The 25,626-nt window shown below is 43.4% G+C and overlaps 3 protein-coding genes and 1 long non-coding RNA gene across 5 annotated transcripts; 1 reads left to right on the forward strand and 3 right to left on the reverse strand.

The window, feature by feature from the left end:
- Positions 1-7,684: 7,684 nt before the first annotated feature.
- LOC124675246 (DNA repair protein RAD51 homolog 4) lies at positions 7,685-11,988 on the reverse strand. The gene is given in 9 exon segments (XM_047211314.1): positions 7,685-8,052; positions 8,934-9,080; positions 10,320-10,390; positions 10,925-11,015; positions 11,100-11,264; positions 11,379-11,399; positions 11,401-11,514; positions 11,652-11,733; positions 11,876-11,988. Coding segments are annotated over 9 exon segments (843 nt in total). The 3' UTR covers positions 7,685-8,013.
- A 469-nt stretch (positions 11,989-12,457) lies between these two features.
- LOC124678371 (PRKR-interacting protein 1) lies at positions 12,458-16,676 on the forward strand. Of its 2 annotated transcripts, none has more exons than XM_047214274.1 (3): positions 12,458-12,583; positions 13,252-13,575; positions 16,076-16,676. In XM_047214274.1, the coding sequence occupies exons 2-3, from the start codon at positions 13,282-13,284 to the stop codon at positions 16,376-16,378; spliced, it is 597 nt and encodes a 198-aa protein (XP_047070230.1). In that variant the 5' UTR covers positions 12,458-12,583; positions 13,252-13,281; the 3' UTR covers positions 16,379-16,676. The 2 variants fall into 2 exon arrangements, with proteins under 2 accessions (XP_047070230.1, XP_047070231.1); XM_047214275.1 differs by having other exon boundaries at positions 13,256-13,575.
- A 1,482-nt stretch (positions 16,677-18,158) lies between these two features.
- Positions 18,159-22,164, reverse strand: LOC124672535. Its single transcript, XM_047208751.1, has 3 exons — positions 21,370-22,164; positions 18,748-18,924; positions 18,159-18,617 (listed from the first exon to the last, which is right to left on the reverse strand). Exons 1-3 carry the CDS (start codon positions 22,162-22,164, stop codon positions 18,336-18,338), a joined length of 1,254 nt encoding a protein of 417 aa, XP_047064707.1. The 3' UTR covers positions 18,159-18,335.
- A 48-nt stretch (positions 22,165-22,212) lies between these two features.
- Positions 22,213-24,446, reverse strand: LOC124678609. The gene is made up of 3 exons (XR_006994552.1): positions 24,332-24,446; positions 24,087-24,235; positions 22,213-22,514 (listed from the first exon to the last, which is right to left on the reverse strand). It is a non-coding gene; the product is annotated as an uncharacterized LOC124678609 (long non-coding RNA).
- Between the last annotated feature and the right edge of the window lie 1,180 nt (positions 24,447-25,626).

Genomic DNA, 25,626 nt, shown 5'->3' on the forward strand with positions numbered 1-25,626 from the left:
TTCTTTTGTTGACAATAGTACCCTATCAATCCTATTAGCCCTTGGGCCATGTCATCATATTTCTTTATTATTTGAATTTCAAACAATATTTGACTAAAGAACGATGAATACGTAATAATAAATCTTGAAACAATATAATAAATTTATTTTTTATTTTTATTTCTTCAGAATCAAAAAGCTGAAAAACTCCTATTTCCCTTTTGAATTTGAGGAATCCAAGGGTTAAAATTGAATGTAAAATTTTTTGGGTAGATGCATTTTCATATAAAAACGTTTTCATCGAAGGTCGTATGCAACCAGAAATTCCAGTTTACCGAAACATGATGTAATTTTGCATAATATATGGAAATTCATGTTTGTTAATTTTCCTAACAACTAGACCACATAATACATGGTCATCTCAAGTTCTCAACGGGACTTTATTTTTTGAAATTTCTAACATTTTCTTTTATTTTTTTTGAAAACTGAAAGAGGTGATTCCCGAGAGGGGGGTGCATGGAGGAAAACCCACATCGGCATAGGGCTAGAGGGGAAAAAAATCACGACGTTGCCTCACCGTCACGGTGGAGACCCATGTGCCGATGGTTTTCCTGTGCCGAAGGCTAGACCGAGCCTGTGCCAACGGCCTTTTTTTTGTGCCGACGGCCACCGTCGGCACAGGTTGCCCTTTTTCTGTTCGAACCCTATGCCGACGGCCCCGACAAAAAGCCGTCGGCACCTTGACGTTTTCCCGTAGTGACCGGGCTCCTTTGTTGCAAACGGTAACATACTTTGTTACATTTTACTAGAACCTTGTTAAGTATATTTTTGCTTTTACGCAACATTGACATATCCAACATGTTACTCCCATTTTTTGCTAAAATTCACAAGTTTGCCTAGAAATAAGCACTATTTCTTAAGAAAAACTTAATCTATTTTTTAAAGCACACGTCCTTAAGCATCTTACACTATACGTGCCCTAATTATCGTGTCGGGTTTCATCTGCAGACTTTGCTGATTGCGCTTACGATTTCCCCAGTGAGCTTGCAATTCATTCATGGGCTGCACGTTTGAAACCTCCGGGCGCCTTCTTTGAGCTTGCCGTGGCCACGCTGACACACATGTGTAAAGTGTAAATCCCTGTTATGACACGGTTTTCAGACTTTGGAGTAGTTGCAAGCTGATAGAGGGTCCCCATGTGCTCTGTATTTGGATCAAATGTAATACAGAGTAGTAGTACATCGGAAACTTAGCTAACATATCGATTGTGCGCAAATTAAATTATAGGCGCCGCCGCGGTTTGGCGAGTCACGCGTGTATGTTCCGCACCGACACAGCCTCATACGCACTAGATTTAAATGTGCGCCTTGGCGCACGATCCCGTGAAACTCGTGCGAATGCAAACTCAATATAATAACGCTAAAATTAGGTGATATAATGATAATATATTTTGAGGTTTTGCAAAATAAAATTGACAGTACAAAATTCAGATAGAGCACACGAAATTACAAACAGTAATAGTATAGGTTTAGATCAAAACACACTGCTCTTTCATACATAAGGTCCTCTTCCATACATAAGGATGCATGAGAATCTTCAAGTTCCTTCACTATGATATATCCAAACCATCAGAAAGCTCAGTTGGTAGTAATATCTCCTGCACGCGACAATTTGTCCATCCTTCTCATTCAGCTATCCCAGGAGACATTCACGTCCAACCTACAATAGTTGTCCCTCGGCACCCTCCTCTGAAATGATTGCATTGGTTTGTCATGTGCTAGTGAAACACATATGTCCAAAAAAACTCGGTTGCACTCCGCACGTATACAAGTGAAGATTCAAATGAAAAAAGGCTGTAGAACACACCTTATATCAATTAATGCATGTGTGCACACAATGAGCGCCATGGAACATCAAGTATTTGTCGTCTTGACCTTGCATACCCTAGCCAAAGTTGTGAAAAGAACATTTTTGTAGCATGCCACAAGCTTGTTGCTGTGCAGGTCAGCAGATAACTTCTCTCCCAAGTCTCACTCTTGGCGTTATGAGAAGCCTCTGGCTCTCCCGAGTGCCCAGCAAAGATCACCTTCTCCGCCATGGCGCCGCTGAATTTCAAATGGCAGTTTTCACAAATCAGGGTGAGTGCTATTACAAAAATCTGAACTCATCAGGACATGAAAGAAGGCATCGGGGGTCTACTGGCTCGTGAAAGGAGGACACTCAACAAAGAGCGAGGGGAATGGGGACTGGACAGAAAAGCCAGAGCAACCGTGGCCAAATGTTTGAGGCACAAATGTGGGGAGCTGCAACAGCATGTGATGGTGCTCCACCTCTACTGCTTACTCATCCTAGTCGTCTCCTCGGCAGCCACGACACGGGAGGTGCTGCACGACCTCAAGTTCCAAAAAATCTGAAATTGAACCTACATATAGACAATGTTGTGTTCCACCAATGTACAAATTTTCAACTCGAAATACCTTATATTCTGGCCGGTTTTATGTGACAGTGTCAAGCATTTGGCCATGGCTTTTGTTTACAGTCATAGCATAGCACAAGCATACTGGATACTGGCGACACGGTAGTATAAAAGGCCAGCTTGTCATCGGAATACATTCAGCATTATACTTGGAATAATACATACCCAGACGAGTTTTCAAGCATGATAAATGAACTAAAAAATAAAGCTTTTGCTCTGATGAAAAATCTATGTCCGGCAACAACGTTACTTGTCTCATCATTTGTGCGAGAAATCGATGTTCTTGTGGTTAATTTCAAAAACAAAACAGCTAACAAACAATTACAGTAGAAACTTAAGCAACCGATGGAAAATCAGAGAATTGAAGGGACAAGTAAACGATGTCAAACTATCATTTTCCGACATCAGCATTTCATGTCATTTCATCCCACCCCCAAACTGTCCAAAGTTGCAAACTAAGCCAGTAAAAACAGAAACTGAATGAGTTGAAACCAGAGAACCATGTAGCTTGAGTTCAAAAGGCTGCATTTTAGATTAAACCAATAGTTTTAAGATGCATATAGATTATATTCGTTAATCTATTGCTTGTCTAAAGTGCTTGGAAACACACATTGGTATTTGAATGTCATGTAGGCAGGTGCTTTTTTAATTTGACTGGTGTACTTTGCTGGAAAAATGTTTAGCTCAGGATTACACAAAGGAACAACAGATTTTGAAATGAATGTTCATTAAGCTTGATGTAGAGTATGATAAGAAACCAAATGGTAATAACATTAGTTTCTAACTGGTAAGGACAACCTTCTCTCCTTGGATAAATTAGAATCGACCTAAAAAGCTTCATAAAAGGATCACACCAACGGTATTTCTATATGCAATGTACAAACTAAACCATGAATCCCTAGTGTACCTAACACCTCATAAATGCATTAACAGAAATGCTTTCTTTGACATTTTTACAAAAGGCCACCTAAAAAGGAAGAAAGTGATGAAGTCTCTTTCCAGAATAAGGAGTGCACAATACTAAGGGAATAAATAAGAACGTTATACAAAAGAAGATGTTCTCTTTTTTAGACTACACATGAACCAGTTCAGAGAAACAAGCAGGCAACATATATAACATTCTTTGGCGCCACAATATCAAGGAAATATATCGAAGTAGAAGAAAGTTTCGTATTGATTCTGTACTCGTAATGGTTAGTTGGGTGGAGAGGACAATACCTTGCAGTAAAATTCAGAGTGACAACAATCCCAATATATTTTTATAACATCCACATATTGATAAGAAGACCATGGCCTGAAATTATCAATCAAACAATAATGATAAGACAAAACCATCCAAGACAAATTATCCAAAAAGGTCTAAATTCGAACAAAGAGAGAGATTGCAGCAACTATTAATTCAATTGTAGCTTTAATCAGTATAGGTGTTTTCTCAATTTCCTAATATTCAGTTCTACTTGAAAAAAGAACCAACTCAAAAGATAACAAAGCTTCATTGGCATGGCACACATAACTATCGACTACATGGTTTATGAAGATTTGTGCATAGCACGAAAAATGATACCTACCATCCGGTAGATGTTCACAGTTCATGCATTAAAAGTAATTCTTGGTTCAGATTTGTATACACCTTTACACATGTTATAATGCTTAACATGCATGAGCTCGGTCTAGGAAAAATTGAAAAGATGCACTAATCGTATGGAATTGAATAAAGAAGGTACAGAAATATAAATAATCAACCTGATCTGGTAGGGAAAATGGCATGCTCTTCATTTACATGGAAAAAGATACAGCACAAATACTATTTGAGTTCAGCAAAGATTAAAATCTCCTAGCGATTCATGAGAATATTAGGAAGCTATAGTGCAAAATCTTCCCAGGAAAATATAGTCTAATTTATAAACAGTAGGTGCAACATTTTAAAATATATGGTTAACCACAAGACCATCTATCCAAGAAGACAAAAGATGGGCCTGGGCATGCACGTGAAGATAGTAAAGCGAGGAACTCATTGCTCGGGCTCCGCATGTGGTAAAATGGTTCTCCATCTATGATAAAAAAATGAAACAAACATATTATTAGCTACAATAATCATTGTCCATAATCTAGCAAAGCATCAAAATCAATAAGTAAAGGAAGGATAACTTTTTGAGACCTGAGATATATTTACAAACTACAATCTTTTTGGTCCACATACATAGAGGACATATATATGTAATCTTTCTCTTTGTGAGTATGCATGTTAGAAACATATTACTATATGTAGATTGGATTGACGCCAGCATGCCCTCGCCGCGGACCAACTCCCGGACTACAGGTGGTTTATAGGTCTATTCCTCAAATGCTACTGATAGGGTTACTTTACCTGATTGTGGCCTCAAACAAGTCCCTGGATCATCTTATTCTAAAGACGCCTACTGCCACCATTTGCAGAGACTCCCAGTTGGTCATAGTCGTTGAGCGACACATAGAATATCACCACCCGGGCATCATCAGATATTTCCAACATTTGCAGCCCTTGTTCATGCCCTTGGCGTTTACACTAATCAGCTGATATCTGAGTAGCTTTCTTGGGATAAAAAATACTGCAGATATCCAAAGGAGAAATTAGTTCAAAGAAGAGAGCCAAGCATTTCAAATTTGCACAAAAAACCGCTTGCAAGTTTGAGTAAAATTTGCAGGACTATATGCTTAGAAGTATTGGAAGGAAAATAAACTTGGCGTGTACCATATAATCATGTGTTAATAATAAATAAAATCAATCTTGTACTACTAAAATGAATCAAGCATGTGTCAGATCAAATGCAAGGGAAATAGGGAAAACCTCGATCTGTTTGATATCTCCACTCCATCTGACGTTTTATGGTTTGTTACCTAATACAACCTGTAGCAAAATACAAAATGACCAAAACAACACATTCAAGTTTAAATCTTCTAATATGCAGGGGATCAAACCAATCTCATCATTAAAGAGCAAAGTTTCATACATTTCAATTGGTCTGAGGGACAGTTTGAGCAGTGCCAACCAGCAGGGCAAGCTCGGTTGCTCTGTTCATCATGATGCCAAGCCCCATCTTCAACACTGCCCACTGATGTCCTTGATTTTAGAGATAGTAAGGACACAAAATTAGGAAAATTTAAGGGGAAAAGAAGGTAGTATTCAAGCATAATAAATCAACTCACTGTGAAATCAATGTCAAGCATATAGCTGCACACGAATAGTGTCACGGCATCAACCTAAAGTACAGAACAAAAATATCTGACTCCATCTAAAACAAAAACTGCATGTGTCAATCCTTTACATTCATAGCATGTGGCAATGTACATCTTTACCTAACGCCTTTAGAGTCAATGGCTTGTCAAGTGTGCAGCTGAGATTCAAGTTCATGGTGCATCATAGCTGGGGACGTCTGCTTATGTCGAAACTCCACGAACAGCCGGGGATACCTGCCACAATATTTTGAGTTCTACCTCAGTACATATTACTGCTTCTCAACCTCCTACAAAATCCAAAACAATAAAGCTTGGATTAGCAAGCAATTATCTCATGATATGGATAAATCTAATATACCAATCTAATGATAAGATTTGCACTGGACGGAGGACAATTTTCTTCTTCTACTGATTACAAGGCAATCTTAGGGAAAAGCTTTATAGAAAAAATCCAGAGAGTGGAGCACAGATTATGGTTTGGCTTAAGGAGATGGTAGGGAAAAATATTAGGAAGCACCAGTAGACATTGAGGTACTTTGATTTACAAAGCATACTGGATTACTGGTGTCACAAAATCACCAGAATGGAGAAACTGGGAGTACAAATCGAGTGCATGCCTTCATGGGAAATAACCTAATTTGATCTTCTAATTTCACAAGCCATCACAGGCACCACAAGTATCACGCAAATAGAAATCTAGTGGTGGTTCTCGCACGGGACTGAGAAAATAGGTGGGAATCACGTGGAGAGGGAGAGATGAATCTGGCTTGGGTTTCTCTCACCTGAGATTTGAGCGTTATTCACCTCTGATCTCTCACTTCTTGGCTTCATTTGGGTAAGATGGATGTGCAGATCCGCAGATCTCGGCCGTCTTACTCGCAGCCGGCTAGCGGAATGGCGTCGTCGTCCGCGAGATGGAAACCATTGGGGTGGAATAACAAGCTGCTCTTGGAGCGGGCGCCCCCGTGCTGCTCCTCCACCTCTGTCCCAGCACCGCCCCTAGAGCACCCATCTGCTCCACCTCCAGAACGGCGCGAGGAGGTCCAGAACGGGGGCGTAGCGTGACCATGCCGGCGCCGCTCCTCTTGGCCGCCCCGTGCTCCGCCTCTCCGCCGCCGGCCCGGAGCTCGCGGCGCCGTCGACGCCCTCTCGCGCCACGTCGACGCACGGTTCAAGGGCAAGCCCGCCGTCGCGCCGCCCCCGCGGTGGCCCGTCACTCGCGCCTTGCTCGCCGCCGCGGAGGAGGTCGCCGAGATGGTGCACCTGCTCCTCTCTCTCCTGCATCAACCGCCGGCGCTGCTCAAGGCGGCGAATGGGGATCGAGCGGGGATTGGGGAGAGGAGAAGAGGCGGCTCAAGGCAGGGGAGGCGGGGATTGGGGAGAGGAGGAGAGGCGGGGATTGGGGAGGAGCACACGATGCGGCAACACCGGGCCGGGAGGGCTTTTTAGTGACCCATGGATAAAAAGTGGGTCTGCGGGAGGGCCTCAGCGCCCTGGACAGAACGACGGCCGAGATCGCGCCACGTCAGCTCGATCGGACGGCCGAAAATCCAAAGCGCTGTGAGAGCTCCATGGGGGTGCAGCAATCATACCGTGAGATGTGGCATGTTGACCCTTGCTTGCATTACACTGGAAAAGCTGGCTGCTCTCGTGGTAGTGGACGCTGGTCGCCGATGCGATGTGCGCGTGTTGCAAGCTGCTACAACCTTTTTATTTTTATAAGAACATACATCCGTACATGTACATGGCATCACGGATGCAGGTTTACCTTACACCTGCCTGGAAGGACGCCCTTCGATACACAATACTTGTCATGGTTTTTGTTAAAATTAGTTAAATTTTAATCTAAAGCCACCACAGAGTATGGATCGGAGGGAGTAGCATTTTCCACATTCGCCAGATTGGAGAGGTTTTTGTTAAAATTAGTTAAATTTTAATCTAAAGCCACCACAAAGTATGGATCAGAGGGAGTAGCATTTTCCACATTCCCCAGATTGGAGAGGGGTCTGCACATACAGTACATTCATATTTCATTTCCTAGAACGTATGTGCGCACACATTAGTGTGTGTGTACATGGATTGATGGATCGTCGGTGGCTACACATCTGAAAACTACATGCATGTATCCAGTACTGGTACGCAGCAACGCGTGCACGGGTGAGACGAGGATGCAGTCTCCCTGGTAGGAAACTAATCCCAGGACAAGAGAGTACTCGGTTAGCCTCACGTGTTCCTATGTGTAGTATACTCCTCTGCTGTTTGCTCGTAGGAAAATATATATTCAAGAAACCTTTAGTTGTGCTCTTAACGCGTTAGCTCCTGGAACGCCATGTTCAGCAAATTCAGCCAGATACTGCAAATTTCATATGGCGGCCAGAAGCCTGAAATAAAACCGAATGTCAGAAACCAAGCAAAACCCAAGGTCTCAGATCATGCAAACAAAAACAGAGTTCTGGATGTAAAGCATGTTTTCCACTCCAATAGAATGCAAATTCACAGGACGGAGGAGATGGCTAACAATTACTCCCTCCGTTCTTTTTTAATTGACTCGGATTTAGTACAAACTTGTACTAAATCCGAGTCAATTAAAAAGGAACGGAGGGAGTAGCAACCAAGAAAATAAGGTCCTCCTTCAATCAGCATGATATACTAATAAAAATAAAAGATACCAACATGCCTTTGCTCCACCAATTAATATAGAAATGTCGTTCTATTGTAATATAGAGAGCAAGTATGAGCATGCGTGACTAATCAAGTCAGCCAATTTCCCAAAAGGAAGTGCAAATGAACACATTGTAGAAACTATCTATATTACCAACATAGGAGGGAACAGATAGAAAAAAAAATACCTACCTCTTATACTAGAAAAAATTTATGGACCAAAAACAGTGGTAATAGCTATGCTGCTGAGCATTGTATTGAAGCCGTGATGCAGCTAGGTTGACCTCTTTTTAATGACCATGTATACAACCAAAGAAGAATCATTTCTTGAACTAATTAACTGCTTACTATTGATTTCAGGTGTCTATTATGAAATAAGCCAAACGTATTTATGTGTCTGCCTATCAAAGTTGCTCATCCCAGCACAGTTCATAAAGGTGATGCAATGGCAAACATCTTTTTCGTTTTTTCTGAGCTAGCACATATATATAAGATTTTCTCTAGGTTTATCATCCATGAAATTTGACGATGCAGAGAAGCAATGCTGTGTGGCCAAGAGATCAGGACATCCAAAAATATAACCAAATTGCGATTAAAATACCAGTAGTGTGTGCTTCAATATTGTTGCTGTGCAGATATTGCTCCCACGATCACGCGAGATCATCAAGCGAATATGTGGAACAGCTTTCCAACTCTCACCAAGGGCAGGCTTAGGAGCTCCATTCCCAGCAACCATATGATTTGTTACCTAGGGCAACACAAAATGGTTAGTCAATGTGGATTCCTGTAGAGTGCCATAGCAGTTCCATCTTTGAAATCATGCCTTTTGGATATAGTAGATCTGAAAACGTTGACCAACGGGGGAATGATCCCTCCCTTGGCTATACGTTGTTAGGTAGGATGAGACTTTCCCGGTTTATTCGTCCCGGCTGCGAATTACCCGAGTGGGCTGCTGCAGCATGCCTTGCCACTGAGCTAGCACTCAGTTCTCAATAGTAGATCTGTGAGTTGGATATTACTTGAGCTGCTTAAACAACGGAGAATAACTTGGTATTTTGTACAAAAATACACGCCAGCGGCCACCTTCTCTGGTGATTATATACAGGGAATACATAACTAGAGGAAAGAGATATTATCTGATTACTCAAATCTAGCAGTTATAATCACAATATTTTTTCTTAGAAAGTTCCTCGTTGGTTTCCGTTAAAAAAATACCTTCTGAAATCTTTGATGCAGGGTTGCAAAGTTGTATTAGAAGAATTTCTTAGAAATTTATCCTTTCCGGGTTTTCTTCATACAGGTGGTTTCTTTTATTTTTCATGGGACTTGAATCATGATGCAGAAGTGCAAGGCTCTTTTTTAAGATGAAATTACATGACCATTTACAATTAGTTCCAATGAGTACGGCTCTCACTAGTGGCATGAACCCTGACAGACAGGTAAATTCAGGGACTACAATTTACTCTAAAACTGGATGTGCACATGGACAAATACACCTTACTCAACATTTTACCAACAAACTACTGTCTAACAAAGTGAAACAGGAACAAATTAACAAATGATACTTGTCTGAATGCATGGCACATCTAGTTCTTTAAAAAGATGGCATGCTGAAATAGTAAATAGTTAAATGCTGGGAACTGGTCAACAATGTAGACACAATAAATTGGTTATTATAACGAAAAAAATACTCATAAAAGAGGATGGAGCATCCACCTAAGGGTTGACTACGGCTGTACTCATGAAATAAATTTTGAACAACAATGTCACTCTCTTGATTTTCTTCAGAAGATTCATGGAGACACTGGATGAATCTGGGTGGCTTTCACAGCTAAATGCTATATAGTGATAAGTATGTTAAACCCATGCGGTCACTCCAAGGATAAGAACAATATATTAGAAAGGCAGTAATACTATGCTCAAATCCAAAGCATGCACTTTACATGCCATGAATGACTACAAATCAAGTTAGAGCAGGCGGAATTACCAGAACAGATAGATTATGCTTATCTGCCAACTTTTTAAGAATCATTGCCACTGATATCATCATCGACCGTCCTGCCAGGTTATTAATACAGGTTCAGACAAAATAAAAATTCAGGCTACAGTTCAAGAGTGATTGATGCCCGTCTCAACAAGTAATCGTGTCAGCAAATAATGTTTTCGGGAGCTCAAACCATCAACAAAAAAGGTTGACCAACAGGGGAAGATTCCCTCCCTTGGTTATACGTTGTTAGATAGACGAGATCTCTCCAGCAGTGGATTCATACGCGCTAGATAAGACCCCGTTTAATTCGGTCGCACATGCGACTTGAACCCAGGTGGGCGAGCTCACCACCGTGAGGTCAAGCCACCAAACCATCAACAAAGGCACAGTGAATTATGGTCAACTCAAATTATCAACATCAGGCTGCATATTTATCAATTAGTTGCTCTGTGTTGTTTAAGCTACACCAACTTTCTACATTTTGTAACTCACTCTCAGACTCTGACATTGATCTTTAAAGCCTGAGTTGCTTCTAGTATAGCTGAAGTGCTAGGTTGCATCATGTATCATACAAAATAATCTATTAGACAAGGAAATGCAAGAACCTTGTGAATACTTCCCGCCGATGATGGGAGCAAGTAGAGATGATATCGAGTCAATGATAAGCAGGCATATCTTGTTCCCACCATTGTTTGCCTATAAAGGTTGTGAGAAGTGAGAGAAGTGTTTAGGATAATAAAAAGGGAGATGGAAGATTTCTCTAGTTTCCTTCATACTAACCTTGTTATTCAGCGAGACTTCAAGTTGATTCAGTACTTCAAACAAAGCAAATATATCGAATACAGATTCACAGATGATGCTGCTCATGACCCTCTTAAGCCTCACGTCCTTTGGCTGCAAGTTGAAACTCAGGTTCTTAGAAATCACAGGAGTTTTTAGGATAATCTAATGAATGCCAGCTCAGCTTATACCACAAGAATGGAAAACAGATGATAAACCCCCGAAGAAAATAGGGAAGAGCAGGGCAGGAATATGGATCATTGGTTTATTACTACTAACCTCTTTGATCAAAGAGACAGGGCACTTCATCAAGAATGCGAGCAATTCGGCTAGGAGAGAACGAATTGCTAGTATCCAAGTACAAAACAGCGCCCATATGCCTGGCTGCAACGTGTGCAGCAGAGTATAGACAGGCCTGCAGTTGACAGTACATGGAGTAAATAACAGCATCCTTATGTATTATCTGCTCTGCAGTTTTCAGTTTTGTACAAGGCAACTATGTTCACAATTAAGCATATTTAGTATGTTCAGAAAGATGAATCGTGGTTTCACCTGTGTTTTACCGGAAGACGACTGGCCAGTTAACTCTGTCAACTGACCTTTGCGCAGCCCGCCTCCAAGAAGCGTGTCAATGCTGCGATTTCAGGGTACCATAAGTAAATTATAATGCAATAATCTAGTACTGCTACTTAAGGAAATGTGATTTTCTGCATGATGATCGGGACGTCCTCTAGAAAAGAATAGAGCGGGAATGATTACATTCAGGATAGGAGTACCCTTCAAGTCCGGTAGGGAGGAAATGTTTTCTTTCCGCCGCATCTTGGAGCAGGTCCATCCCATCAGACCACAGCACGCACCCAGGTTCAACGGGAGGTCGATCTTGATCCATGTCCTGTCCTGTATCATATCATGCGCGGCATAAACGGCATTGCCCGGAGAGAATTGCATTTGGCTGAAAATGCTAGTGATCCTAATCGTACCCAAGCACCCTGCAGCAGAGCAGAGGGGGCCGGGCGAGGAGGGTTGCGAGGGACCCGGGTTCCTCCTCTTCGAGGTAGCAGGCGCCCTTCGGTGGGACGAGAAGGAGGAGGGGGGAGTATATCAGCGAGTGACCGGGGAGCGCCGCCGGTGGATCTTGTTCAGGAAGCTAGGGTTGTGGAGAGGCGCGCGCTGGCCAATGGCTACGGGCTTTTCCGGAAAAATACCCGGGGCTGGATGCTGTCCGTTGGATATAGATCGGACAGTTGACGCCGCCCCACCCTCCAGAGTAAGAAAATCCTTGAACCAGAAACAGCACGCTCCCCTGCCATCCTCTCTCTTCTCTCTTCTCTCCGGCGGCCGCCCAACCCTCTCCCTCTCCTGGCCGGCGCCGCAGAAGAAGCTTTCGGGCCTCTCTTCCAGCGTCCGCGCCTCCTCCTTCCTCCGCTCAGCTCTGCGCTCGGGTGACCTGGACTGGGAATCCATCAGCCTGATTTCTCATCGAGGTACGGACGCCCTAACTCTGTGTGCGACTTTGGGGTCAGCAGTTAAATCCATATGTCCTCCTTCCTTCGCTAGCTGCCTCAGTCAGTCCTACCAGGTGGTGGCGGATTTTCTTGACTGTCTTGTCTAATTGGCCTCCACACTGCAAGTCTAGTGTCTGTTGGATGCAATCGCAGTCACAGTTAGAAGCCAGTACTCATGATTTCGTTGCCGCATAGTGTAATCTACTACTGGTCTAGTCCCAGTGTAACAAGGCTTTGGGAGACACATAGGTGATAGGCTCACTCCTTGGATATAGTTGATTCATCAGGAGAGGGTATCTGCTTCATCTTATCATGGGCATGGTACATACATGTCTTAATGTCTATTTGGAAGTAGTTCCATTCTTCATGCCGTTAGAGGATGTGACCCAATTGTTCCTTACTTTGCCTTCATTTGAAACCAGAACTGTTATGTTTACTACTTCAGTACATTCCCCCTCCCTGTCAGCAGTCTATTCTTGCTATTTCCATGTCTCCATTCTGTCATCTATTATTTTCTGTAGCCCTAAAACAACTAGGAGTTTCAAATGCATAGTTGACAATGGAGTTTAAACATGCCCCCCTAAACTTAGAAACCAAATTGGTATCCTTAACTCATATACTTTGCTGTTCTGTTCTGTTCTATGTAGGCAGATTCACGGGTGCACTTGCTATCAACAATGTCAGATCCTGGCAAGGGTAGCAATATGCAGCAGCTAGTCCCAATGGCACCGCCAGCAAGGGTTTCTGGTGGTGACAGCGGGAAGGAACTGATGGCAAAGGCTTCTGGTGGGGGCAGTGGGAAGGAGCTGGTGCTGGCCGAGGGTGGAGGAAAGAGCTCGGGAGGGGTCAAGCTACGGGAGGACGAGGAGGACCTGGAGGTCAAGCTGAGGCGCATCATGGAGCATGTCCCTGTCCGTGTCAGCAACACCTCTGGCTCCTCCGCTGGCTCTGGCTCTGGTGATTTCCACCAGGTATTCTTTCTCTCTCCCACCCTCTCACATGTCGAGACTTCACCTAAAATGACTGCCAGATTGAACCTAATCGTTTTAATGTTTTCCGTATTATGCGGAAGAGAATCACCTGTAACTCTGCATGGTGGCTGTTATGAGTGAAAATTAGCACTTGAGTAGATGGTTGAAATGCTTTGGTGGAAGTTACCATTTTATTGATTTTTGCCTGCACTTCATTTGAACATGAACTTTTGGTTCTAAATAAATGGGGGTTCTTTTGTGTCTATAGAAATACCATGTTGCTTGCGTAAAAAAATGCATGTACATAAAAACCGTTACCTTTTTTATTTTTAAGAAGAATACTGAGAGAGTGGGACTACATGGCTGTACCAAGACAATATGGTGTTCAAACTTTTCTTAATTCTTGAATCTCTAAACCGCAAGTTGGTCTGGCTATTAAGGTAGCAACGTTGAATATGAAAAATAGAAATAATATTTTGCTGACATCACTTTGCCAAATGGCTACTCTGTGATGAACGGTGAAGGTTAATAAAATTATGATGATATATAAGAGATGGGGTCAGACACAAGATCTTTGTATTTATGCGCGTACCAGTAAGCATAGGCATTGTCACATCATGGTTGAAAGTTCCGGAAGCTATATGAGTGCTGAACTAAAAAGAAGGCCAGAATAGCGTCCAGCCCTCCAGGAGAAGGTTTAGTGTTTTGCATGGATGGTATTTACATTTAGGGTAGTTTCTGTAGGTACTTAAAGAATTGAACAGCTTTTAATAATCCCTCCTAGTTTGCGTAAGTAGGCACGAGTTGGTAGCTGACATTAATGTAGATAGGTAACTAAACTGTAATGGGTAATTAAATGTGCAAGTGTATATGTTCTAGTGAGTTCTCATAGTTTACAATTGTCCAAGCTTTGTTGACCAATACATGTACTAAACTACTTATGAAATTATGCATCACAGAAAACTCATGATTCAGTGAAAATATAGTGGTATTTTAGTATCTAAGGGCATCTGTATAGTGTAACCGAAAGGGTCCCCTTTTCATTTAAACAAAACACCAAGTACGATCACTCAACTGTGCGGTTTACTGGCAGGTTTAAAATATATTTGGCAGTAAACGTAGTCTTTGGTGAAGTACTTGTTGATGCTCAGGAAATATGGGCACAAAGACAGCCTAGGCCTATTCATCCCATCAGTCATATTTTTCCTTATGATTTGGAAGCCTGAATCTGTTTGTTTGATGCTTTTTGAAGCGTGTACCATTTGGCTGTTCTAGGCAAATACCAGTGATGCTCAGTTTATTAGGTGAATGTTTTGAAATCACTCCAATTGAATGGGAGCATAGCCGAAGACATATTTCCAGGTTCTAATATTAAATAAAATTATGTTTTTAGCTGTTGCCAGCAAAAGTAGGATGCAAGTAACAAACGAGAACCAGTATGGAAATTGGTACTTTCATAGTGTAAGGGTCTGGTCTCTCTCTTGCTCTTGTCTGATGTTCTAGAGCATGCGAACTCATTTTCTATAATGTTTGTGGTGTGATCAGTATTGACATAATCAGAATCACACATGGTACAAACCCTATTGGTAGTCATTTTCTTCAGAAGGTGTTTCATATTATGTATCTCTTGTTAAGTCTCGCCTAATCAAATGGAGTTTTTAAGATTACAAGAGATGCATATACGTAGCACCCTCATTATTTTGATGATGGTATTTTTATTGTTCAAAGTATATGCCGTGACCTCTCTCCTTGCATAATTTCAACCTGGCAATCTCTAATAGGAAATTGTTGAATTTGTGATATCACTGGATGTTATTTAAGGCTAGTTAAAATATTTAATAATGTGCTGCAGCTCTAAGAATTTTGTTCTGCTGATGTGCAAGAGATAACTATATTGCCCATTTTGATGACAAATTCAGTAGCCATACGCCACTGCAGCTAAGCGTGTATGTGCTTATGTGAATGGCTCCTAGCTTATTTCACACCCTCTCTGTTTTTTACTACCGATTCTTTACTTGAGTTATGAAGTACTTCTGCTGACTTGTAGACAATCCTAGTTTAACTTTTAAACTGCTATTGACTTGTGTTTGGGTTCAACAACTAGATGCATACAATCTGTCAGTGACTCAGTGAAAGAAAGGTTGTCATTCTTTGAAACTCGTTGATAATAATAAATAACTATCTGTAGCAATTTGTGATTCAAGATTTATTTTTTCCAGTCATGTTTGTTCACTAGAATTGTTATCTCACATCCTTGCATCGGGCAGGTACATAGATTCACAGCAGCTGAAAGTCATGACTTGCGTATTGGTTCCTTCATTCACTGGGTTTAGAGCAAGCATTTTTTCTAATGTGTTCACAAACCATCTTATTTACTGATTTTCTATGTACGAATCTAGCACCATATTTCTCAAGTTGCATGAATCAATGATTTCAGAACTTGCATGAAAATACGTTGGTAGTTAATATGGTTTAACTATAAGCATTCTTGTTTCGACAGTACCGGCAAATGAGGAGAAGGGAGCAGGACCGAATAACAAGGATGGAGAGTGATTACGAAAAGAGGAAACAGGTGGCTGAGTTCAACCTGCGGCGGGAAGAAAGGCTAAAAGCAGCCGAGGAGCGAACATCCAAGAAGCGATTGAAACGCCAAAAGAAGAAGGAGCGTAAGAAAGAAAAGAAGACTAAAACTAGCAGTGGTGGCGAAGAACCTAACAGAGAAATACCTAACCGAGTGGAGTCCTCAGATGACGATGAGGGTTCAGATTACGAGGGTGACGACAAGTTTAAGCAGTGCACATGAAGTTCCTGGGTTTTAATTTCACTTGTAGCGATTCTTGATGATATGGAAGACTATCAGTCACTCCCTGGTTTGGCAGTGTGCATGAACTGACGTTGAGAGCTGCCTCCGTAGTAATAGACTCAGAAATATACTAGGTTGGGCCCTCTATTATTTTGGTTGGGAACATTTGTCTGCTGCAAGATGACAAGCCAGTGGGCAATGCTACTGGACAGTAGATGGTGCATTAGCCTGTTGGCATGAATTATGTAACCTTTTCCTGATGACATGGCCATACATTGAACTTGTTGGTGTTTCTTCTTCTCTGTGCTTCAGGTTTCTTTTTCTAATCACATACTTGAGGGGCTGTGACCTGTGAGATGTACTACCTCTATTTCAAAATAAGTGTCGCAAATTTGTCTGGATATGGATGTATTTAAACGCATTTTGACGTGTGTAGATACATTTGTATCTAGAAAAAACCGTGACACTTGTTTTAAAATGGAGGTAGTATTTCAGTACCTAATAATGTTCCTTGGACGGTTTGCTTTTTTTACGGGCTGAGGGAGTTGGAAAAGGAGATGGGAGGTTACTGATATGTGGAAACCATGTTCACCTACGCAAGGACGGACAACGCAGCACATTGCAATTTGCAGCTAATATAGATGTATTCAGTTGTATTTTAGTTTTAGATACATACATATTTGCACCAACTAATATGAATCGTAGGAGTAATATAATACAGTAAATTACCATAGTGGTAGTTTTAGGCTAAAAACTCCAGCACTAGAAGATGATGCCAGGCTTGCACAAATATTGAGTCCTGGACAACGGATGGATGCCCTCTCCTCCTGCTTTGTGCTTTCACCATGCTCCAGCACACGTAGCACCAGGTGGACTCATGGCTGCGCAATGAGAGGATGGTGCTAAGCTTGCACAGATATTGAGTCCTCGACAACGGATCGATGCCCTCTCCTCCAGCTTCATGCTTTCATCATGCTCCAGCACGTAGCAGCAGGCGTACTTAGTGCATGAGCAATGGTGGCATACACAACTAGCTGTTCTATAGAAAAATTGTCGGAAGCAATATGGTGAATTTTATCTGCCCAATAAAAACTACTACCTCTGTCCATCTTTTGATGTAAGTTTGTCTAAATTTAAATATATCTATGCACACATCCAAATTTAGATGAACCATCGGACAACTATTAATGGACGGAGGGAGTACAACTTTAATCAGAAAAGAGAGAGAATGGACCCCATAAATATGATATTGTGTACATAAACCATGCTTTTAAAGTTTAAGATCCCGCTTTCTAGAGAGGAGGCTATCTGCTCATCCGAACCTACCTTAGATTACCTGAACCTAGCTAAAGGTGTGCAGCAGTACCTCTAAGACAGTGTATTGGGCATGCCCCCATGGCTGCGCATGTCTTCTTAATAAAGGTTCGTTTTACCCAGAAAAAAAAGGACATTCTGACGATTGCCCGAAGCTGATTGAGCTATTGTTCCATGATCTTCTGGCTCTGCAAGGAACTGCGGCATGACGCCGAAATGGAGCGGGACGAGGCATGATTTCAAAAACATAAAAGAAATTGGAATTCATGGTAGAGACCCGCCGGCCGAGCTGGCTCATAGTCATCCGGGCAATATTTTCTGTGGGTATCCTAGTCCTACTAATATCTGTTCATACAGCGGCACTCACTGAGACTAACAAAGTCAATAGCAACGTAACAACCAAAAAAAAACATGCAATTTTGTAGAAATCCACCAAGTCGAGCCAAAAGCAAGGAGAAAATGGATCTGACCATGAAACCCCAGTGATAGTCTTAAGTTCATATAACTGTTTTAAACATTCAGCAAACATGAAAACTAGGGTAGGGAAGAAAGAGCACGGGCTCAAGTTTGACAAGATAGAGGAACATATCATCTCTCCTTACATCTAGATGCATTTGGCAGCCATGCATACATACATAACCTGCTAGCAGCGATAAACAGAGCATGTCACAGAAGGATGAGCCTTAAAGAGGCTGTACATTTTCCTGCCTCCTCTGCTGGCTGGATGGACCCGAGGGGCCAGTCCCACGGTCATCCTTTTCATCGCAGTTGCGCATCTGAACAGAAGCTTCAGGAAATCAACTTCATGATCAGCTCCACCAAAACCTTCGATTTGTACTTCTTCAAGAGCTACCAAGGGGGTGTTTTGGGTTCTCCAATTCTGGGGTTCATCACAAGAACAATTTGGTAGGCATGGTTTTTGGTACTGAAAGAGAAGAAAAGGACGATTCTTAATATCAATAAACCTTACAGTTTACACCGTATATAAAAAATCTCGCACAGCAAAAGTCTTAAAACGTGTGCATGTCAGGTAGCCAAAGTGAGGAACAACTTACCTCAAATTCTGAGGTGAGCACTATAATAATCGCCCGTATAGTGGAACAAACTCCAAGAAGATGTGATAATATTGCACCAGAAACATGCCCTCTTGCTAAACTTAAATGCAAATAAGAAAGGGCAGGGAGCGGTGCTATCTGTTGAGAAAAGTTCCGGGCAGCATCTAGCATCAGAAGCTGCAAATGTATAAGAACATCGTGTAAAAAAATCAAATATTCGCAGGACCAATAATACAGTTCGGAAACATATTGTGCAGGTAATTTAATTAACGAAGTACTAACTGGATGCACGGTAAATGATGCACGAGTTTGGCAAACAGAATAAAGGGAACGCACAAGCGTAAGCATGTTGTACATTGTTTGATAGACCTGCTACCTAATGTCTGCTTCTCGTAGTTTGTGTGTCATTTAATTTTTGTCGGTTGAACACCTACAAGTAGCCATAGGCTGGCCAAATTTTGAAGAAATTTGATCAAAGCTAATGAGCATCGACACTGATGCTCATGAATGCAAACCTTGGTTTGACATCAGTACACAGGACTCTTCTACTGGCTTTGTTGCTTGACAGGGAGGAATTTCGGACCTGCAGAAAAAAGGAAAGCAACCAACAAGACCTTTTTTTGTTTAAAAGGCAGAAGAAAATGCAGGGAACTTTTGTGTTTTGTTGGGAAGAAGTTCCCTATTGGGGAGGCATCTAAAATGGTAACTGTTGAAGAAAAAAATACAAACAGGACTAGACCTCAGGTCGTTTCAGACTTTCAGCTAAAATTGAGAGAAACTAGATAGCTCAAAACGATTTCTTCTCCTGCATCAGCATAGGAGAATAAATAAATGGTGCAACAGACACCAGATAAAGTTTGGAGTCTATTTAACTCAAGGGTGCATGACAATTGCCACTGCTTCACATGGACTGTTGGCTGAAATTTTAGATTTGAAGATATTGATTTAGAAGCTCATTTGAAAGATCAAATATTGACCCGGTAGACGTGCTTTATCCTGGCCAAGTTCCACGCAGAAACTAACTGAAGCTGACACAAGTTAAGAAGTCTGTGCGTGAGAATAACCATCAGAAGGAACGATGGGCCAGTTCCTCTCCTACCTGTGCTACTTCAATCATGTCACGCATATCATCGTTTCTGTTTCGGCAATACCCCAAGGAACAGATCCTGTTACACCCATGCAAAAAAGAAACAATATGTGACACCTAGGGCGCTAAACATATGTTAGTCTTTCTTTTTAGACAACAAAATTGGAAAGTCTAGCCGTCATACCCTTATTGCCAAAATATTATCGAACAAGGCATAACAAATGTTTTATACTTGTCAAAATATCGCTGCAATAGGAGTATCCCTCTATCGATACCCTTCCGCTTCCGATTTATGATTGCGCTTTGAGATAGTATTTTGGGTACTTAACTATTATAGGACAATAATCAGTTGTCATAGTTGTAATCTGCCCAATACCATAGCGGGTTAGAAAAAATGGTCCAGTTCAGTGGAATTCCAGAAAAATGACTCCATAAACTCAGTTCTCACATGTTTGACAAGTAATAACCTTCCATATTTTCAATTCTTTCTTTTTTTTAGTTCCTTTTCAGCTAAATTTAGAGAGTAGTCTGACTTTTATTTATGTGTTACCATGGTTTTAAAGGCGTCGCCTAGGCGTCGCCTAAGCAACGCTTAAGCGTCCGAGCGTTCCAGGAGGGCAAGGCGTCGGCGTCGCCTTTGTTTTCTGCCCAAGGCGTCCAAAGGCGTCGCCTAGGCGCGAAATCGCCGCCTTGCAAGAATCTGGACGCCTCTGTTCTGTGCGCGGGAAACTTTGGGCTGACAGGAGGGGAAAACAGAAATGGCGGGCTGGGAGGGAAATTGGGGGCTATCTATAGGGGAAAGAGAGGGAAGAGAGAGAGGGGGAGCTCCTCTCACGTGACCTCCCCAACTCTGGGCAGATCTGCTGCTGCTCCTTCATCTGCCGGCCTCCCCAGCTCCGGCCAAGCTTCTGGCGACTCCTCCCACTGGTGCATCCCTCTCCCAGAGGGGAAACCATGTACAGCTTCCATGACAGCTTCTCTTGGTGCCTTGGTGGTGTCTGGTGTGAGTATGTGATGCACTTCTTCTTGCCTGCTTTGCCTCTGCTTGCCTCTGCTCATCCTACCTAGCTGATGCTTTGCTTCCAGCAAGGCAGCCTCAAAGGCGTCGCCTTGCAATGCGCCTTGAGACGCCTTGGCGCCTTTAAAACCATGTGTGTTACATAATTATACCTTAGTAATAGTATTCATGATTTTTCTACCTTGTATCTATAACGAGCATAAATTTGAGGTTTGGAAAGCTAGGATTTGTAGTAGTAAGATTATGCTATGATTTTATACTGATACATGTAGAAAATTTGCATCCCGTTTGTTGTACTGTAGATTGTATGTTACTTGGACAACACATTTGGAACGCCCTGTCTGAGAAGTGAGAACTGATGTTAACATACTGTGCTTGACAGAATAGCCACATTGTTAATGTAGTCATGCAGCAGTTATAGGATAAATTATACAGTATGGAGATAAGACAATTATATGAAGATAATATACAAAAGGTTGCTTATGGTAGAGAAAATGGAGAAAGAAAGAAGACATACCGGAGTATCTATGGACAAATATAGGACATACGCACTCTTCTTGATCCCAAGTCGCATATAGCGCAGACGCCATACCTCTCCAATCCCAACATTTTGAATTAAACACGGGCACCACAAACAGAGATCTTTCAGCATCGGCGCCGAGAATGACAAACTGAAATGTGGGGCCATGTAGACGCACATCCTTAATCGATTAAGCAAGGGAGCCATGATGTCAATGCCTCTTACGGGTCCGTGGTCCACGGAAATATTTTCAATCGTTGGTGAGCGGATTCTGATCATGCTGAGGCCCCAGCAGTTGCATACCTCTAGCACGCGCAGGTGAGGGCAATGCAGGATCAGCTTACCGATGTTGATATGGCAGCCAGAGATTGATAGCCTCTCCAGCACAGGGAACTGAACGCACCCCACCGGCGGTAATAGGTAGAGGTTGACCACATCAAGCTTGATCGAGGTGGCACGGTTAAAGCAGGGGATCTCGACAGCAATGTTACTATCTTTGGTGTGCCCCCAAACCTTAAAGACAAGATCCGCCGGGGCGAGCCGCGCGGCAGCACCAAGTAGCGAAGAGACGCGGGCAGGATGGATGGTGTGCCGCTTGGGGATTTTTATTTTGAGGCGGGAGAGGGCAGGGCAGGCGACCTGGTTGAGGGCCACGTCAAGAGCGTCCGGCGAGATATCGCGGAAGGAGAGCTCGGTGAGGTGCGTCCAAAGGCCGCGCCACCGGCGGGAGAGGGCGCCGGTGAGGGCAGCAGCGCGGGCGCAACAGAGGCGAGCCAGGACCTGGAGCAGCATGTCATCCGGAAGGGTGCTGATCAAACCTGCTCCGCCGCCATCCGGGAAGCGACGAGGCCGGAAACGACGGCGAGCTCCGGGAGATGGCTGCGACCTGAGGCGGCGCGCTGAACGCAGCTCCATCGCTCAATTCTTCCACAATCACAGGGTGCCGCAGGTAGAGTGGATACTCGGTTGTCTTGTTTGGCGAACACGGAATGAGCGGGGAGAGAGAGAACGAGAGCGGTTGAACGGAAAAAGTTGTGGCGCTGTGAGTGTTGAGACCACGGATGAGGACGGTGGAGTCAGATCAGGATACGAGAAGAACTCCAAAACATCAACGTACGGTGCGACTTGCAATGGCGGTCACCCTGCAGGGAAAGAGGAGCTCAGTCACTTCCGACAGCAAAACGACAAGCTATCTAAATGGGAGGGGAAGGAGACTTGCACGCCTGAGGGAGGAAGAAATGCAAGATCCGTCGCAACTGCCGCGCCCCTTCTCCAGATCTGCCTTGGCCGTGACGCCACCACCACCTTCCCCTTCTGCTGCCCCGCTACAGGCTGAGCCGCCGGCCACCGCAGCCCTTGGCCGTGGCCAAGGCGTTGCCGCGACGCATCGCCTTGCTCAAATCGCCACTTTCGCCGATCTGCCACAGCCCCCCACCATCCCTCTAAATACCCTTGCACCCCTTTCTTCTTGGGCGTCGGCCTTGGCTCTGGTGACGATATGAGGAGGAGGAGGAGGAGGAGGAGGAGGAGGAGGAGGAGGAGGAGGAGGAGGAGGAGGAGGAGGAGGAGGAGGAGGAGGAGGAGGAGGAGGAGGAGGAGGAGGAGGAGGAGGATGGGCGATGGAGTGGAGCGCCCTCTCTCTCTCTCTCTTGTCTAGATCTATCAAGGGTGGAGAACAAAGATAGAGAAGGTGGTGTGGACGGGAGAAGATAAGGAGATGGTGGGGCCATGCGTTGGTCGCACGCGTGACGGGTCTGGCACTCACGCGGTCGCCCGTCAATGAGCAATTCTGGCTTGCAGTGCATTCTCGTCTTGCGCACCGCCCATTCAGAGATATGATGGGATCTACCTTGACTCTCGTAGTTTACGATAATAAAGCAGAATCAAAGTAGAGACTTTTTTTTATGCTAGACCGGTCATAATGCATGGTGTTTTAGGGCGGTATCCTAATATACATCACGATCTCTTTCTCTCTCTATCCATACTTACAAGGAATAGTTAATTCAATGAGTGTTTAACCATAAACTTACTAACAAATGGGGCTGTTATCTGCCACAAAAGTTATTTCATTGGATTCATACAAAAAATAAGATGTTACTAATGGTATAATTTTTCTAAAACATAACTCTCTGTATTGATAAAATTAGTGGCCAAAATTAAATCACCACAACGACCCATAAATAGTGGTGGATGTAGTATGTAACATGTACATACAACTAACCAATAGTAAATTAACAAATTCTATGTTCTAAAAGGAAATCACATTCCTTTTTTCATGTCTCGAAGGAGAAACTAAGTGAACTTTGCATGTTTGTTTCTTTCCTTCTTTTTTTCAGTTTTTGCATTTAAGATTTTCAAGGGGACATTACATTATCAATCTAGGAGGATGGGCAAAGGCGTGGTTACATATCACTTTATATGATCTCTTGAATCTTTTCCGCAAACTTATATATTTCATCCGTTCTGGTTACTTAGTGTCGTGTGTATAAGAATTAAGAACCCGATTGACTGTAGGATGGGTGTGGCGGAGGATAAGAAGGTATCAAGCTTCTTGCATGCAAATTTTTCTATGAATTGCCATGGCAGTAGTGGAGCCAGGATTTTCATAATGGGGTATGTTAAGTGACACAAAAAAACGGCGCAACAAGTTTAGATATGTAAGTTCAGAAATAATAAGAACGAAGCTATTGTTCAGTGGAAGGAGGATTGCTCACATTTCCATGTTGATTTTGGCTTTCAGTCTCGATAGATATTGGCGTTGGCCTTGAGGTTGCAGTTATCTTGGTTTCTTTTCAGCTCTGTCCCATATATGTGTCAATTCAGTACACTTGTCCCGCTTCTTCATGCTCTCCAATTTTCAGACCTACAAGTCAAAAGAAATTAACTAATTAAGGATAATCCTCCAATCTCAGTTGGGGAGAATGAAAAAACAGAAATCAGAACAGAAGAAACTTCTCACGTGGGTGATGAATTGCTGCTGCTTCCAATGGGTGATGGTGTGACAGCGCCGCATCGCCGTTCTTGCCGGAATTTAGATGCGCTGCCCTGGTTCTTGCCGAGCCTGTCGAGCTCGGCCCTCCGCAGCGCCGGCGCGGCGTCAGGCGTGTGGCACCGGGGGATTCGAACGCGGTGGCGGCAGGGAGCGTGGCGGAGGGCCGGCCAGGCGGTGGGCGGCGGCACGGGCGCACAGCGCGCCGGCGGCTGAGGTCTGTCTGGTCCCGTCGAGACGAAGGGTTCGAGGAGGCGGAGCAATTCGCTCGCGTGGAAATCCAAAGAAATGGCCCGGTGGAAGGCGAAACTAGTTTTTGGGCCCAAGGTTGGAAAGCCTGGACGCGGGAGGGGTCTGGGCCCAAGGCTGGAAAGCCTGGAATATCAATTGAAAGATAATCAAAGACTAACCTAGGCGATCTAGGGTTTTTATACTCCGCCGGCGACTTTGTCTCCGACGTGAGTTCTATGATAGCTGGAGCAATCTGGTCGTTCTCTCTCTGGATTCAGAGCGTTTGTTCGGGCTGATCTAGGGGATAGTTGGTCTATCTACCCGGCCTTGGCTAGCGTTCCTGAGTTCTAGGGTTAGATCTGATCGCGGGATGGCGTCGGGAGGAGGAAGTTCGTCAGCGGCGGGAGGGGCTGTCGAGGGTGATGAGAGTTTGGCGAGAGCCATGCAGTTCTTGGAGTTGAGGGAGGGGGAGCTTGATGATGTGTTCATAGGCGATTCGGCTCTAGCGGCGTTGAAGAAGAAGGCATGTTGGCTTGTTGTGGCGCGAGTGAACACCACCAAACCCTTCAGTTCAGAGGCATTGTTCAGTACCCTGCGTTATGTATGGGGTTTAGCCCAAGATCCGGAGATGAGAGAGGTAGATGATAACCTGTTCACGTTCAAGTTTTCGTGTCTTGGGGACTGGAATAAGGTGATGAACCAGAGGCATTGGCTCTTCAGGAAGTTAATTGTTGTGATAGCTGAATATGATGGAATATCTAGGCTGGAAGATGTGGTGCTTGATCGGGTGGCAATGTGGGCGCAGATTCATTCTATCCCGGAACTCTATAGGGAAGCTGAAATTGTTGATCAACTGGCGAGAAGGATTGGGCAGGTGAAGAGCATGGAGATGAATCACCAGCGCTTCTTTGAAGGAGATTACGTCAGGGTGCGTGCGATCATCAAAGTCAATGAGCCCCTGATATGTTCTGCACCACTGAATTTAGGTGGTTCAAAGAGGATGTTATTACATGTGAAGTACGAGAAGATTGGAT

The sequence above is a fragment of the Lolium rigidum genome, chromosome 7, assembly GCF_022539505.1.
Source record: "Lolium rigidum isolate FL_2022 chromosome 7, APGP_CSIRO_Lrig_0.1, whole genome shotgun sequence".
NCBI classification, from domain to species: domain Eukaryota; kingdom Viridiplantae; phylum Streptophyta; class Magnoliopsida; order Poales; family Poaceae; genus Lolium; species Lolium rigidum.

Bases quoted from the DNA above. Each gene is read 5' to 3' on its own strand.
- LOC124678371 (XM_047214274.1), top strand. From the start codon at position 13,282: ATGTCAGATCCTGGCAAGGGTAGCAATATGCAGCAGCTAGTCCCAATG. The intron at 13,576-16,075 runs GTATTCTTTCTC...TTGTTTCGACAG, and splicing joins GCTCTGGTGATTTCCACCAG to TACCGGCAAATGAGGAGAAG.
- LOC124672535 (XM_047208751.1), bottom strand. From the start codon at position 22,164: ATGCTGCTCCAGGTCCTGGCTCGCCTCTGTTGCGCCCGCGCTGCTGCC. The intron at 18,925-21,369 runs GTATGTCTTCTT...ATACATTTGCAG, and splicing joins ATTTGTCCATAGATACTCCG to CTTCTGATGCTAGATGCTGC. The intron at 18,618-18,747 runs GTAAGTTGTTCC...CTTCTCTTTCAG, and splicing joins TGCTCACCTCAGAATTTGAG to TACCAAAAACCATGCCTACC.